This window comes from Podarcis gaigeae, assembly GCF_964106915.1.
Source record: "Podarcis gaigeae genome assembly, chromosome: 2".
Lineage (NCBI taxonomy): Eukaryota > Metazoa > Chordata > Lepidosauria > Squamata > Lacertidae > Podarcis > Podarcis gaigeae.
In genome coordinates, this window is record NC_139679.1 from 70,669,513 (window position 1) to 70,686,684 (window position 17,172).

Sequence of the window (17,172 nt, forward strand, 5' to 3'; positions counted from 1 at the left end):
GACTGTGGACAAATGTCGGCTCCCTTGGCCTGAAAGCAAGATGAGCGCTGCAACGCCATAGCTGCCTTTGACTGGACTAGGGGTCCTTTACATTTATTTTATCTTCTTCCCTCAATGTCAGTAAACAATATTCTAAGCAAACATGCCTATACAGTATATTAAAATACAGGGTTATGGCCAAGTACTCAGATTAGATCCACTGAAATTAATAGACCTAGCTTAGTCATGTCTACAAATTTCAATGGGCTTTCTTTGAGAAGGACTAACACTGGAGACAACCCACACGCTTCATCTCCCAGGTTTGTGTGGATCAGTTGCAGCAGAGATGTGGTTCAAACTTAAAAGTTACAAAGAAACCCACCCACTCTTTGCAACCCTCTCAAACAACTTGCGTGCCTCTTATGTTTATATGCTATCCAGAGCAACATCGACACCTTCACATGTTATGTATCCATACCCTTTCAAAATGTGGCTCTTTCAGGAGGTGGGTATTATTGAGTTACTGCTTTTATTTTTATTTTATATACTGTGATCTTTTAATGTAAACTGCCCTGAGACCTTCCGGTGTATAAATTTAATAAATAAATAATAAATAAATCTAGGAGACATTAGTTATATTTCCCCAAAATTGTAATATATTGACCACTACACTGCACAGGAAGAAATGCATATGCAAAGGAGTAACAGGTATTATGTTCCAGTACAGTTTATTCTACCATTAAAACCAGACGCTTAAGTGGCAGTTCACACTGAGCTCCTTCTCAAATGAAAACTTGTGGAAACACAAATGACGCTTCCCTAACATTTCTGAGCTCTCCTTATTGCAGCAACTGACATGCACTCCTAAGTGCTGGCTTCCTCACTTTCTGAGCCTCCGTGTGGTGCAGTCAATTATAGAGACCTCAGGTTATCCCTTTGCCAGGGAAGAGTCCTCTTAGAGCAGAATCCCTTCTCCAAGACTGCCTTTGTCCTCACGGCTTCATGAGACGCGCAACTTGACCCCTCCACCTCCGCTCTCCTGCCCATGTCTTGCTTCTGGTGCGGAACTTGAGCATCTCTGCCTTGAAGTCCTGGTGGCGCATGGGGCAGTAGCTCTGGGGCTCACACAGCTCCTAAGGGGAAGGGAAACGCAGTAGAATGCAAGGTCTGGAGCTTTTCTTTTAAAGCCAAAGACCCAGTGAATTCATCACAAACATATCAAGCCACAACTTAAGAAACCCCAAACAGTGCATTTCCAGCTCTTGGGCACATAGGAGGAGGAAAACTGAAGTCTTGTGGACTTTTTCAGTTAAAGGATGAGAAACCAAGAAAGGGTCTGGATGGGACTCAAGCAGATTCTTAGATGGTTACCTTTCCCTTCCATATTCTCCTGCTTTTATGTACAATTAGCTGCTCAACATTGTTCCCTAGAGGAAACACATCCTTTCCCCATCTAATTTCTTATGTCATATCAAAGGATTTCAAGTTCTACACAAGAAACATATTACATCTAAGTCCCATGCCTCCTCCAAGGAGCTTAGGTTGAGTTGACCAGATTCTAGTTGAAGCCATTCCTTCAGATCCAATGCATTCCTGCCCCATGATTTAAATGTGTGCAATATAGATTTCCCTAAGCTTCTTTAAGCACAGAATTCCTGCACATCACTCAACAACAACAGTTTACCCACCTACATTCTCAGTGATGAGGCCTGGCATAATCATAGTAGGGAGATATTTTTTTTACCAACCTGCTGACCAGCATCTAGCAATAGAAAGCCCTGACAGTCTGCCCACAACACAAACATGGGAGCTATAATTTTTGAGTTCCAAACAAGGCTACAACAAATGCATTGAAGACTACTTTGTATTCTCATTTTGTATTTTCCTGTTGTGAACCGCCCTGGGATCTTCAGATGAAGAGCAGTATATAAATTGAACAAACAAATAATGAACTTCAACTGGTCCAAAATACTGCAGCTCCATGTGCTTCCACTTGTAATTCAAAGTGCTGGTTTATACCTATAGAGATCTATGTTTGGATCAAGGAGTCCAAAGGACTGACTGTGCCCATATTTGTTAAGCTTATTAAGGTGATCTTCCACTGGTGTTCCTCTTTCAGATGTAGAAGAGTGGAGACAGGACCTTCACTGAGGTGGCACCACAACTGTGCAACACCCTTGCCCGGGTTGTTAGTCTGGTGCATATGTTACCTAACTTTTTGTGCCTGATTTCATTTGCCTGAGCTTTTTAAAGGAACAATAATTGATTCTTGATTGCTTCTTGCTATCTCAGCTGTTGGAATTCAATCTGATGCATTATAGAGACATTTTATACTGATCTTTTTAGGATTTGTTTTTAGTTATTGTTTTCTTGTCCCTCAAAACATGCACAAGAGGGCTGACAAGACATCATTTTTTCCATTTGCTAGGAGAACCTAAATCTTGGAATGAGATGTTCCTGCCTGGTAGGATTATGAAGTCAAAGTCTTGGCTGTTACCTTGTATTCTACGAAGAAGTCCTTATAGCCACCCTGAAGGACGTACAGTTCAGGATAGTGCAGCGCAGGATACTCATTCATGGCTCTGTCTTCTTCCCTCAGATAGCGACACCTTCAAGTAACAGCAAGGCAGGAAGAGTAAGCAGAAAGGCAAGACAAAAGCCACCCTATCAAGCAAAGGACCTCCAAAACCCCACCTGTCTATCCTGCTCCCAAGAGCTGCCTCACTGAGACCCACACTCACATCTTTGGGCCCCTCTCTGAGGAATATTCACAGTGGAAAACAAGGATGAGGCGCTTCTGAGGCATTGATGAGAGTAGAGGCTTCCTCAGGAAGGATTCAAATAGATCATCTTCCCTGGGGATATTCAGAGCCCCCTGTAGTTAGAAATAGAAAACAAATTCTCAGAATGAGGTATAAGGCATCAACATCAGCTGGTCGTGGTTGTCTAGCATTGATATGCAGAAGCCCCACAAGGAGGTGTGGGGGATTTAACCGTGACGTTTTGCATATGCCTTGCCACCGAGGTAAGGCTATCCCATCATGCAGCCCACGAAACCAATCACCACCCTTAATTAAGTGCATGATTCTCTCACCTTGATATGTCCCCCATCATATTCATAGGGGTAGCGACAGTCAATAATGCAAAACTTCTCTATAAGGCTTTGGAACTGGCCTTGGAGCAGAGCAGCCATCTAAAAGAATAGCAGAACAAGACCCAAGTTTAACTTGTCGCTGTCTCTCAAGCCTTACCTGCATCACAGGGCGGTTGTCAGGATAAAATGCAGCTAGAAATGGGGGAAGAATCATCTCTACCACCACCTTGAGCTCCTGGGAGGGAAGATGGGCTAAAAATGAAGTAAACAAAACCACAAGCTCTACTATTTCTTCCCTGTCATTACATGGTTACCTATTATATCCTAAGGTGGAGGATAGCTCTAGCAGGTAACACTAAAGGTAGACTGAGGTAAATCCGGGGTCCTTCAGTTAGTGCACAAAAACACAAATCTGTATTGGGGTGGGAAGGACAGCTATATCCCCACCCCCAAGTACCTTCCGGGATTTTTATAGAACCAAGTGTGGGTCAAGGAGCCAAAATTCAGCTGATGTGGAGGAAACCAAAGGGCCAAAGACAGACGCACACAGATAACAGAAGAGGTGATTGCTCACGGTCTCTGAAGTGATGTATTTCAGGTCCTGATGCCTTCCTGCTACTGTTGGCAGTGAATACACCTAGAGACAATGCAGCCACATTCCACTTCAGGCTTTGCAATAGCTCCCAAACGCCCCAGATCTCCTAAGCCCCAGCAAAATGAATTCTCAAACCAAAGCTGTGATCCTAAGTGCACTTAATTGGAACCAAGCCCCAGTGAACTCCATAATGAGACCTACTTCTTAGAAAGCATACAGACATTTGGGCTGCAAGCACTGAATGTATCATCTGATTCCTGGTTCAAAAGCACTCCTTATGCTCTGAAAAGCAATGTAACCACCTGATTGATCTTTATTTGCTAGGCTGCATTTTCCGCAAGATTACAAGGCAGCATTGAGAGTTCTACAAGAAAAATCCTTTATAGTCTGAAAACTCATACCCTGTTGGCAGAATTACACAAATTGGGGGGAAGTATACATTTTATTGGAATTGTCAGGGGCAGATTAACATGGGTGATGCCACAAAGGGATAACAACATAGGGAAGATGTCTGGAGTGGAGCCCTATACAACCTTGTAAAAAGCAAAACACAGCAGATTGTGAATGAAGGGAGATTGTTTTTGTTCTTTTCATTTTCCAGTTAGTTTCTTGATAGTATGATTAATGGCATTTTATTCCACTTTTGCATTGGAGAAATGTACAGTACTGCTGTTTAACTCTTAAACACCAGAGCTATATTCAGTTTAGGTGCAAGTAACGTTCCAACAACTAGTTAAAGATGTAACGAAGGACAGCTATTCTGGCAATGCTGAGCGGTTGAAAATAGGCTTTTTGGGTATTATGCAAACACCTTTTCTGAGGAGTGATGTTGCACTCCTGTTTGTAAAATGAATCAGGATGATGCAGCAAGAGACAAACGGGATAACCCATTCAGAACTTTCAGCAGACAGTCCCCATATTCTAAAGCTTCCCTGCAATAAGAATAAAAAATGTTGAGCGCAATACCTTAGAGCAGTGGTTCCCAACCTTATTTTGGCCATGCCCCACCTAAGCATCTCTAAAATCCTGATGCCCCTCCCCTATGACATATAATTTTTATTATTCAAAAAGAGAACTCCTATTCACGTGGAGGAAGCCTAAAAGGCCATTAACTGTTAATAGCTCATTATCGAATTGCCCCCCTTAAAAATCAAATTGCCCCCCTTGTGGGGCATGTGTCCCACATTGGGAACCATGTCCTTAGAGTCTCCGGATTGTGAAACAAATCTTATCTGATTCTGTGCTACAACAATTGGTAAAACAAGACTTGAGGGAATGAATGGCACAGTGGCATCTAGGCCATATTGTACTATAACATTCAATTCTCATTAATTAGTACAGAACAGTTTAACATGAAGAACTGTTTTCCCCACCCTTTAAAAAGATAGCTGCTGAAGTTTGATGGGACTGTAGGAACTGAAAGGCATTTTGACACATGGGCAGGGCAACCCATATGTCAGTCAGTTATGCCATGTGACTTGCAGGTAGAATTGCCTACCCCATCTATCAAAGTTGGTGCACAGAGTGGGGCCACTAGGGCCGCAAAAGTTCCCCACCCTTGAACTACCCCAATACAATTCTCACGCATATATGTACCAATCTGGTTAAGATCTTCTTGACTCATTCAGGGAGCTGCTTATAGAAATGCATTATTAGTTGGAACCCCACCCAAAACATGCAAGTAGTCTTACAGCTAGGTCACAAAAACAGGTGTGTGTGTGTGGTATATCAATATACACCCCAAGTCCACTTGTAACTCTGTGCCTGCCCTGCTTTGCCCCCAAAAGAAGATAAACTATCAACAGGCAGTTTAAATATGTAGAAAGCTTGCATCTCCCAGCATCGGCCAACAATCAAGGTAAGAAATTCAGCATCATTGGAGAGTGAAAGACAAAAGCCAGCCTCCCTGCCCCACAAAGGTTGAAGAAACCTACACAGGAGAAATCTCCAATCAGCTGCCTGAAGCTGTGGTCTTGATCCAGTGCTCTGACAATTTCCATGTCAGAAAGGGAGGCTGCCTTCTTCAAATGCATTACCTATATAAACAAAGCAGGCAGTCATCAGCAACATGTAAGCAAATGAATCCCTGCCCAGCTACCTACTTGCTAGTTTCTCTCTGTTCACACAAGTGTGACAGTAGAAATCACATGCTCCAATTTGGATGACTTTAAAAGGGCTTTGGAGAAATTCATGGCTATCAATGGCTTCTAGGGCCCCCTCTAGGCATCCTTTCTACTGTGCATGCATCTTGGTTTGTGCTCATGATGCTATCAGGACAATTGTATGCAATCAAACTTTCAATACCATTTGCGCACGCAAAAGTTCTGCTGATACTGCCTTGGCTGCAATCAGTGCACATCCTCAAATTTCCAGCTAAAGCGCCATAACTTTTTACACTACAAATGTTACGTTTCATCTTTTCACTCTTGCTGTTAATGTACTATCACACAAAAGTGCCCTGGCAATGTGCCAAAATGCATCTGCTCCTTTGTGACGTAGCCACTCTCCTATCCCTCCTGTTAACGCCCAAAATTGGCATTCCTGTGGGTGTTTTCTTTTTAATGGAAATGAGCAAACATTTAGCACAGCAATCACAGCCCGAATATAAAAACTGAAAAGGTGTTGAAATGAAAGTGTAGTGGCATGGCGTCATGGCATGACTGATTTGCACAGCTGGGAATTACGGGTAGCCAGAACCCGAACAATGGAACGGGCAGAGTGGAAGCGTGGATGCAATGACGCAGGTATGTTGGGGAAGCATCGCAAAACAACTGAGAAAACGGGATGTTTGGATAGCTCAGTACAAATCCATTTCAAATGCACTGTGAATCAGAAACACTTTGCTGCATACACCCGCAACTAAACAGCAGTCTGATGGGCCCCTAAGTTATGATGACTGTGTCCTGCCTCAATGAACAAAGGCATTATGGGCTAAGAAATAACTGGTTGCTGGGGAAATCAAGTGGGGAAAGTGTTGCAACACTCAGGTCCTGCGTGTGACACCCTGCCTCTCTGGCATCTGGTGGACCACTGCAAGAGGAGAATGCTGGACTAGACGGGTTTATTATCTGCATCATCAGGTACGCTCTCATGACAGCAGCTATGCCCCGATAGCTACCTGTTGATACAGCACATGGGACTGCCATTCTGCTGTCACCACCTAGACCCAGAACTCATACTTGAACCAAGCAGGATCTTACCCCATCTGGCTCCTCTTGGGTTGGGCTGTGCTTCTGTTTCACCTTGATGGGTGCTTCGTCTTCATCTTGGCTCTTTGCTGCCTTCTTCAGCGCGGGCCTGTTCAGTTTCTCTGGCAGTGATGGGGATCGGAAGAGTTGAGTCTTGTTCATAGAGACCTGCTCAGAGTGCCAAATAGACAGTGATGAAAATTAGGGAGCAGTGGGGAACTCCCTTGCTTCATTGACAATGTTTCAGGGATCCTACAAAGAAGGCTGGTGGTGAGCAGCACCAGCCTCATCATCATGATTTTAGTTTTTGGTAATTACTAGAGAGATCAGGGATGGGGAGCTGAAAGCGCAGATTCTTATAACACGCCCCTGTGTGTAAGACAAATTAGCCAAGTCACACCTATTTGGGGGGACTCAAAATTAAGAAAATGGGGAAGATTGCCCCCGTGTATAAGACTACCCCCCCTTTTAACATTTTTTAGTAAAAAAACCTTATCTTGTACATGGAAAAGTACAGTATAAGTTATTATTAAGTTTAAGTTAAGTCTGCTGCAACTGGATTTCTGACAAACTGTGCCATTCCTGAATGTATTGGATTTGTGACCACTACACTCATTTTCCTTCAGTAGCAGTAAAGCTCTGCTGGATGAAGTACAATTGCCTCTGGCCTATTTTGGGGAACTCTGCAAGGTGTTGAAGTCTTTCCTTCATAAGCGTGACAATTTATGACATCAGGTGGTTGGCAGGTGGGTGTGACTTGGCTAATTTGGCCTGGCAGGCCTGATTAAGCATGCAGGCTAGAGGTTCCCTTCTCTAACTTCATCTGAAGGAACATCACAGCTTGGAGAGGAGGGGTAAACCTCTGCTCCCTATGTGCTGCATCCTGAATTACCTATTCAGCCTAAGATAAAACGTTAATACATTGTTTAATAAACCCTGATGCAGTTTCTAATTACATTTTCAGGCTTCCCTCTAGTCTGAATCTTACTTGCCATAGGCAACCAAGGAAGGCTAGGTTTGCTATATACTACTTGCCTCACTGACATTGATGTCCTGAGTAAGAAGTGGTCCCGAGAGCAAAATAGCCATGCTGGAGAGATGCCCAGAAAGTGGCTTCTAAGAGAAACAAAAAAGAAGAATGCAGAACCCAAGCAGTATTTCACAGTATGAAGACAGGAGAACTTAAAACTGTTTCCTCCGCCCATAGGAAGAAACAACATGACCCTCCCCTTAATGCAACTGACATAGTGTTTTCGTACAGAAAAAAGAGGCTTATTAGTACTACAGATGCCCAAAAGCTTTACACACAAGCTTGCCACAGGGAGGAATAAATGCTTTGGGGATGGATGACCAATAATAGTAGATGGAATAAGGGAACCTTGAGTTTTAGGGGTGGACAAGGAGTGTAATTTTGGTATGATAAAACAAAAATGGGACAAATAATCAGAACCTATTTTTGACAACCTTGCCTATAACTCCCATCAAGCATAATGTATGAAACCACTGTGTGATGTTTTGAGCCTTCCTCCATATAAAAACTACTGCACTTGGATCAAATATCCCTGTTGAGATCTCACAAGGAACTTTCGCATTTCATCATTTTCCTACTCGTAACCATTTACTGCAGATGGTTGGATGACTCTTGCGGAAATGACAATGGATGGAAAATAAACTGAATTGCACCTAGGTTTTCAGAAGTCATGATGCTGAAATCAAGACTAGATCAACTTTAGGGTAGCGGGTGAAATACAGAAGCTGCTCAGCACAGCTATGGCAACAGTGTGAAAAAATTCAGTGGCCCATTGTGAACGCTTTATGGGACACTTAACCATATACTTTTGAGCAAGATACCTATAAGTCTTCTACTGCTTCATGATGTTTCAGTGCAATAGTACACAAGTCCATGATTTAGCCATTACCAAACCACACTTCTCAAAAGGCTCTATCTAAGCTCTCTCTCCAACCACATTGGCAGCTTTGTAGTAGGAACAGATCCAAGACCACTGTGTTCTGGCAGCCCTGAGAATAATAACTGGCAAGATCTACTGTTCCATTTTCTAAGATTTCTTGCTTTTCACAAATGCCAATAATGGAGTGAACATATCATTTGTCCCACCTCAGTCTCTTCCTGTTCAGGGGAGAGTTCTGGAAAGCCACCCAAGGACTCTGGCATTCCTGGTGGTGTCACTGCAGAAATTGGGCTACCAAGATCTTTCATCTCATACTCCTCTAGATCACCTGCTTCCTGTCAAGAGAAGAAGCTCAGAGATGGCACCTATTGCTTTTCTAGCATGATATATGTGTGTGTATCTATATATCTTTCCCCTAGAACTTTTATATATCTGTGGTTGGGTAATTTGGCTTTTATATTAGTTTTCTGTACTAGGAAATATTTGATTGTCCTTAACTGTTGAGATGAAAGCACCTGTTCTGTTGGTATGCCTTTTTGTCTCGATACTTGAATATTCCTGTAAGTGCATGTGCTATTTGTTAGTTTTGGCAATTCAAAATGTAACCATATATATAATTGCACATAAACTGATTCCCTTGGTGAGCCACACCTCCCTTGTAAGAAGGGACACATGATGCACCCCACAATGATAGCTGGCACCTAAAAATGACCAGCATATGGAGGCCAGCATCTATCACCATTACATGCCTTGGTGCTGGAGATTAATTCTGAGCTCCCTAACCAAATGCTTCATCCCCGTTCATGTCCAATGGAGAAGTTCCCTGCATCGTGAAGCTTGAAAGAGTGGCCTGAACTGGACATTTAAGTGGAGTACTCTGGTAGACTAATGCTCCCAAGGAACAATGATTTTTGTAGAGGAGAAAAAATATGTAGACCTGCAATGCATGGATTCCCATGTATCAGTGCAGATGAAACTGAAAACAAATCAAATTATGGTGTTGGCCATACTGATAAGGGGTAGGTCTGACTACTACTTAATATCTATACCCACACATAGCTGAAAAGGTCCAAACCTAGTTCTATTTGAACAGCAAGTAAGCAGTATTAACTTACCAGCATAGTAGCATAGGTCTGCTGTGCATCTCGTGGTTTTTTCCAGAACAGCAGGGATTTGGGCATGCTCCACCTTGGGTGCTTAAAAGGGCTACCCTCCTGGAAGGAGATAAGGAAAGGAGGTGGCTTTTAGAGTTGAGAACTACCTCTGGAATCAAGAACCTAGGGAAGTTTCAGGGAAGTTAAGCTAAGTATTATCACCATGAAGTGAAAAGAAGGGCCTAGCTTCTGTACCCTTCTGGTAAGCAAAGACTTCTGCCTGCCTGATATCCTGGCCTGCAGCTTACTAATATGGCTGGAAACCCCAGCTTGCTGCAAAAATAAATAAATACTCACAATCTCTTTGTTCATGGAAGGACTGCTGATCACCCTGCTAATGCGTCGGAAGCAGCTTGGAGTGTCTGGTGTGCTACACAGTACCCGGGACTGGAAGACCGAGCAGAGAAACACATTTTCAGTAAATTAATATTGGTTGTGAATCTTAGAACGGGGGCTCCAAGTCCTCTGCCTCATTATCTCACCGTTCTCTGGCAGCAGAATATTACAAAGAGGTGAATGAATTCCACCTCACCAGACAGGAATTACTCACCTGGAGCAATTGTGAACACTGCCTCCCTGAAAGTCTGCTGGGAGAAAGAGACAACTAGTCAGAAAGCCGCCTCATTGAAAAAGAGTGATCAATCTGTCAATCCCAATCTGCCTTGTATACACTTGCTAGAAATCCACTAGGGTGGTAACACTTGTCCAGCAGGAGGAGATTTCAGCCAAATTTTCAGTCAGAAGAACTGAGGCAAGGTCTCCTGGCCTTCCTGGAAATCACTTTAGAGTTCACCTCCTGGTTTATTCACAGAACAGTTCCTTATTTTATAAACTTGGTGTTAAGTTCATGCTACCCACTCACTTTTCATATTTCCAACATCTGGGGTCAACTTCCAGATGACACACAAAACTAAACCCCAACGTTCTCTTTATTCTCACAATAAACTAACCTAAAAAGGTAAAGGTACCCCTGACCATTAGGTCCAGTAGTGGCCGACTCTGGGGTAGCGGCGCTCATCTCGCTTTACTGGCCGAGGGAGCCGGCGTACAGCTTCCAGATCATGTGGCCAGCATGATTAAGCCGCTTCTGGCGAACCAGAGCAGCACACGGAAACACCGTTTACCTTCCCGCCAGAGCGGTACCTATTTATCTACTTGCACTTTGACGTGCTTTCGAACTGCTAGGTTGGCAGGAGCAGGGACCGAGCAATGGGAGCTCACCCCGTCGCGGGGATTCGAACCGCTGACTTTCTGATCGGCAGGTCCTAGGCTCTGTGGTTTAACCCACAGTGCCACCCGGGTCCCTATAAACTAACCTAGCAAAGACCAAATCTTTAGAATGCTGGTGTACAAAGAAAAAGCAGTGCAAGTCCTTTGTACAGCCATTTTGCTTGTGAATCCTGATGAGCAAAATATCATCAATTGGACCAGCATCTTATAGATTCAGCACCCTCATCTCATTGACAGGGACTTACTGATGTGGGTGCATGAAAATTAAGCAATGGACCAACCATTCTCCACCTGCACTTGGGTTGGAATTTTCCAACAGAAACAGACAGACAGACATTCAGAGGGTAAGGCACCCTTTCCCTCTACTGATAAAAACCCACATGTTAATCATGTAAATGAATCCGGCTACAGTAGTTCATCTATATTGTGAATAAATCCATCTAAGGCTGAAAAGGTCTGGCTTGTATTTCACTACAGTTTGGGTCAAACTATTGATATGAATGTTTGGGACTGCAAATATCAAGAGCTTTGACAACTCCATTTGCCTGGTAGACCCAGATGGTGAAACAGGCACATCTGCTCTACCTGTGTCCACCAGGCATGAAAGTTACGTCGTATGCAACTAAACCATGCAAATTAGTAGCAAGCTGTTCCCCAGTTTACAAGGCATTTCCAATGCATCTTCTTTAGCAATGAACAAATAAATTGTCTTAAAGAAAGTGAGAAGAAAGGAATCTAGGGCCTGCCAGACTGTTGGCAAAAAAAAAAGAAGGAAAAAAAGCACAAAAGCCTCCACAAGCATCTCTACAGTTTTCTAAATATACTTTGGCAAACCCTAGAAAAAGACAAGAGTGGTAAGCTATAAAACATACTAAGGACATGGGTGGCACTGTGGTCTAAACCACTGAGCCTAGGGCTTGCCAATCGGAAGGTTGGCGGTTCGAATCCCCATGATGGGGTGAGCGCCCATTGCTCGGTCCTTGCTCTTGCCAACCTAGCAGTTCGAAAGCATGTCAAAGTGTAAGTAGATACATAGGTACTGCTCTGGCAGGAAGGTAACAGCGTTTCCGTGAGCTGCTCTGGTTTCGCCAGAAGCAGCTTAGCCATGCTGGCCACGTGACCTGGAAAAACTGTCTGCAGACAAACGTTGGCTCCCTCAGCCAGTAAAGCGAGATGAGTGCTGCAACCCCAGAGACATTCGCAACTGGACTTAACTGTCAGGGATCCTTTACCTTTTTATAAAACATACTTGCTTCCAAAGAACCCAAATATGTCTGTGCTTTGCTCAGGTTCACAGATTTCTAGCTCTCAGGGCTCAAAAAAAGGAAACCACCTAATTGGGAAAGAATCGTCCCTCTCTCCTATCATTCTCAGCTTTATCCCCCATTATTTTCAGCTTTGAAAGCAGATCAACATTTTAAACACAAATGTTTAATATGCTGTAAGAATGTGATGGCATAAGGTAAAGGTAAAGGTACCCCTGCCCATACGGGCCAGTCTTGACAGACTCTGGGGTTGTGCGCCCATCTCACTTAAGAGGCCAGGGGCCAGCGCTGTCCGGAGACACTTCCGGGTCACGTGGCCAGCGTGACATCGCTGCTCTGGCGAGCCAGAGCCGCACACGGAAACGCCGTTTACCTTCCCGCTGGTAAGCGGTCCCTATTTATCTACTTGCACCCGGAGGTGCTTTCGAACTGCTAGGTTGGCAGGCGCTGGGACCGAGCAGCGGGAGCGCACCCCGCCGCAGGGATTCGAACCGTCGACCTTTCGATCGGCAAGTCCTAGGCGCTGAGGCTTTAACCCACAGCGCCACCTGCGTCCCATGTCCCATGATGGCATAACTTACAGCTTATTCTGGAGTCCCATTGAACCCTTCTGACCTGTAAAAGAATAAAGAAATAAATCAGCAAAAGACCAGAAAAGATCCAGGCTTGACGTGTAAGTGACAAGATAAGAGCCAGAAGATGTTCCTCCTACCTGTAAAAATGGCTTAACCACTGGTTCCCAAACTTTCCCCCCATGGACCACTTGAAAATTGCCAGTGGTCTTTCCAGACCACTTAATTGTTTTTCTTCCTTTTGTAGCAATTGTAACAGCTGTGCAAGATGCTGACTTTTAATTGCTTATTTTATTTAGTGTATTGTATTTTATTGTATTACAATTTGCATTCCATAGAATTAAAATTAGAATACAATAAAATACAACATAAGAAATAAAAGAAGCAATGAAAATACAACTAAAAACCAATATTAATATTTATTGCAATCATGCCACAGACCGCCTGAATGAAGCTTGTGAACCACTGGTGGACAACAGGCCAGTTTGGGACCCCTGCCCTAGACTAACCAGAAAACAAATCACAAAAGCCTACTGGAAGCACACAATGAGGGGTGCGGCTTGGGAAGAGAGCTTTCCCAGGGTTCTAATAGAATGGCAGTGGGAGAGTCCAGGGCACTTGTTTCCACAAGTTGCCTGGCATGTTAATATGTAATCAAATTATCTGAGGGGGCTTGATTTACTGACAATTTTATGCTGCATTTCTTATGGTTATTTTAATTTTAATGAGCCATTCAGAGAATGTTGTCATTGGGCAGCCCATATAAATGCCCTAACACATTAGCCATTTGAACAGAGCTACAGGAATCAAGACAAGCAGCAGCATGCAGAGAATTGTGCTGCTGGCAACAACTATTACCAGTTTCCAATGTACCTGGGGACTGGCTGAAGTTGAAGGCAATTTCCTCTTCCCCATTGCTGAGATTGGACAGATCTAGGCAGCGTCTTGGTGTATCCCTGCATGAACAAAGTAACAGGAATGCTTGGGAGAAACACACACATCTTATACAAATTAATACAGATAATAAAAGACTGAATTTCTGATTGAAATATAAAGTTTGTGAGTGTATTCTGGTCTGTGTGCTTCTCTCCTAAGACAGTAAACACAATTATTAGACAAATTGCATTTAGCTGCCATTTCATCAGCTTCTACTATACATGATCAGGGGATGACAACCAGTTTAGAATGCTGCACCAGAGAAGTAATTACTAAGGACTGAAGTCAGATTAGGATTTAGATTAAGTGAGATGCATTTAAGACTCACTGACTACCTTAAGCCCCATTTGCCAACTTCCATCAGGACCCTAATCGTGTCTACTCAAAAATAAGTCCTATTGAACTCATTGAGACTTAATTTCAGGTAACTGGGTTAGGTTTGCAGCTGCAGTCTGGCTCCAGCTCTACATCACTGCCATAGGGACACCATTTAGAGAGCACTTAAGTTGTTTTTACTATGATCTGCTTTAGAATTAGCTGCTGTGTTTTGATTTATTGCAACTGCTATTTTTTTTAAATCACCTGTGATTTTATATACTATTGCTTTGCTTTGAATATTTTGGGTGGTATTCAATGCACTCATTCTGTCAACACAAGGACTCAATGGAACTTCCCCTTTTCCTTTCCTCATATGCCTCCTAAATCTGGTCCAGGACCCCCACCCAAACCTCCAAGGCAAATTTGGGGATGGTGTGGGGCACACACAAATAAGAAGGGTGGGTGTTCTGTTGCACTAACAGAACAAGTGCATTGTACTTTTCATGTACAGAGCAAAATAGCATGTTTCAATGCAAATAATTTATAGATAATGAAAGAAAATTTAACTAATTAGCACAAGCCAGATTTAATTATGGAAGGGAAAAAAATCACAATGTATGCTGCTCAGCACTAAATACAAACTAGGTCAAATGCAATATGGTTATGCTGTCAGTTCTCAATCATTATTTTACCAGTATCCATGAAAAAGACAGTCACCCAAAGTACTAGAGATGAAAATTGACATTTGTTTTTATGTTCAAGAGCCTTTACCACAGCTTTCAAATAATCATAGTTGTTTGGGCTGTAGCCTATTTACCTGTTATTTCCCTAACAAATGACATACTTGCCAAGGCCATTAAATTTTCAGCAGTTCAACTGATTTAGCCCTCTCCTTTTCAAACTCAATACTCAAACCTTACTATACATATTGGAGATTCAGATTTCCAAACAGTCAGACCAGTGTGTAGTACTGTAAACAAATAAAGCCTTAAACAAGCCTTGTGTTTTGCTGGTCCCCACTGGCCATTTTACCAGAGACAATAGTGGGAGAAGAGACTGGACAAACAAAGCATTTTCCTTCCTTGTTTGTCTTTTGCAAGGTTTCAGAGTTTTTTGTCATTTAGGGGTCAAAATTCTGTGGTTGGGAACACATTTTCCCATAGGAATTAATGGAAATTGTTGACCCATTGTGCAAACACTCACCTAAAGAATGATTTCCTGTGACTGCATTGTGTTTGGATAGTGATAGTGTGTACGTTATATGTGCATGCATACTTCGCAGAGATAGTGATCTGAAAAATTAATTACACATTTGAAACTACCTAACGTGAACCATATTGTATCCACTCATTATGCTGCTAAATTAAGGAAATTGGGAAAATGCAATGTTTTCTACCTCATTTCACTATTCTGAAAAGAGAAACTTACCCGGTTAATGTGCTAAAGGTCCTGAAACCCTGAGTTAGGTTAGAGATTGGGGTAAGAGGTGCCTCTGGAGTAAAGGGTAGTGAGAACTCAGCATCCTGGAACATAATCATCCTGCATCTGGATCGGAACCCAAGACACAAATGAGAAGCATCACCCTCTATGGGGGGAAAGTTCTCAGACATGGTTTGACACAGAATCCACTGAGCAGCTGCCTGCGGAGAACAACAATTACTATTTATATCCTGCTTTTTATTATAACCAGACTACCTTACAGCATAAACACAAAAACTGCAATATAAACAGTACAGTTATCACTGAAATTATTAAAACATACATAAAACAAACTTGACAGCAGTGAGGTTCAAAAGAACCACTCAAAAATGGTAGCGATAAGATTAAAATAAAATACATAGCAAGCCTGCAATTTATGCACATTTAACTTGTGTGCATTCAGCTTTATGCATTTGGCAATTAAAAAAATAAAAATAAGGAGAGAGTAGCATGGAGGTGGGCATCCAGGAAAAGCCTTTGGCAATCCCACTTGCTATTGCACTCAATGTGTTTTGACAATACACAATTTTGGCTTTGGGAGCGAACCCTGGAACAGAACCCTTGAGGGGTTATAAAATTAAAAGATTATAAACCTATCAATATACAGTATTCATCTTCCATTTCCAAAGCTAAGCAAAAGTCAAATTCTGGCAGTTTATGATTAAAGCCAATTCTGTCATACATGGCTTGAATCAAGCTTATGGGTTTGTGGATGAAAGCATCCTGCTGTTGGTAAATTATCACCAACACAGCTGTGTGTTCCTGTTGCAGTTTGTCACCCAGCGACCTCACTCTTCCCTGGCCCCACACATGTAGGAATATCTGCTAGTTTCCTGCACTCATCTGTCCATGGAAGTTTAATCCCTCACAAAGCTGCGTTTCTTCAGGTCATCTGAAGACTCTTTCCTCCAGTGCCGGATTTACATATAAACTAAACAAGCTATAGCTTAGGATCCCACTCTCTTGGGGGCCCCCAAAAGATTTAAAGGGGGAAAAACTGGATGTACATTTCAAAAATATAAGATAAACAAAATAAAACCTACATACAGCAACAGTGTTTTGTGTGGTGTAGGCTCCTATGATGTACGTAATGGGCCCCGCCTGCTAGCCTGCTCCCTAAAATATCACTGGTTTGCTATTATTATTTCATGTTATAGCAAGTTTCTAGAGACTAGATTATGAGTTTGTAAATTGTGTTTTAAAGGAACTTTTGTTATTGCCAAATGCCAATGTGTTTGCATTATTAAGTTTGTTATGAATAAAAAAATCATTTTAAGTTAGAGCTTAATAATTATGTCACTATTACTATACGTCTTAATTGTATTTCAGTTCAACAATTACGTTGATAAAATACATATTTTGTCATGTGCAAATGGCTTTAGGTCCATAAATTACCATAATAGCATATATTCAACACAAAAAACAGCGACAATTTGCTGTTGATAAAGGACA

At 42.5% G+C, this 17,172-nt stretch overlaps 1 protein-coding gene across 10 annotated transcripts in view; it reads right to left on the minus strand.

Annotated features, from left to right (window-relative positions):
• Positions 1-690: 690 nt before the first annotated feature.
• CDC25C (cell division cycle 25C) overlaps positions 691-17,172 on the minus strand; it is a 158,423-nt gene continuing 141,941 nt past the window's right edge. For 4 of the 10 annotated variants that reach the window (XM_083726386.1, XM_083726385.1, XM_083726383.1 and 1 more), the window contains exons 2-16: positions 15,670-15,786; positions 13,861-13,943; positions 12,997-13,030; positions 10,471-10,507; positions 10,218-10,307; positions 9,882-9,980; positions 8,973-9,101; positions 7,892-7,972; positions 6,869-7,024; positions 5,603-5,704; positions 3,648-3,710; positions 3,074-3,172; positions 2,721-2,854; positions 2,477-2,588; positions 691-1,112 (exon numbers count right to left, since the gene is read on the minus strand). In XM_083726386.1, the coding sequence (XP_083582512.1) occupies positions 972-1,112; positions 2,477-2,588; positions 2,721-2,854; positions 3,074-3,172; positions 3,648-3,710; positions 5,603-5,704; positions 6,869-7,024; positions 7,892-7,972; positions 8,973-9,101; positions 9,882-9,980; positions 10,218-10,307; positions 10,471-10,507; positions 12,997-13,030; positions 13,861-13,943; positions 15,670-15,779 (1,470 nt within the window). In that variant the 5' untranslated portion in view covers positions 15,780-15,786 and the 3' untranslated portion in view covers positions 691-971. Of the gene's footprint in view, positions 1,113-2,476; positions 2,589-2,720; positions 2,855-3,073; positions 3,173-3,647; positions 3,711-5,602; positions 5,705-6,868; positions 7,025-7,891; positions 7,973-8,972; positions 9,102-9,881; positions 9,981-10,217; positions 10,308-10,470; positions 10,508-12,996; positions 13,031-13,860; positions 13,944-15,669; positions 15,882-17,172 lie in introns of all 10 variants that reach the window. The other 6 variants (XM_083726380.1, XM_083726377.1, XM_083726379.1 and 3 more) reach the window with 4 other exon arrangements.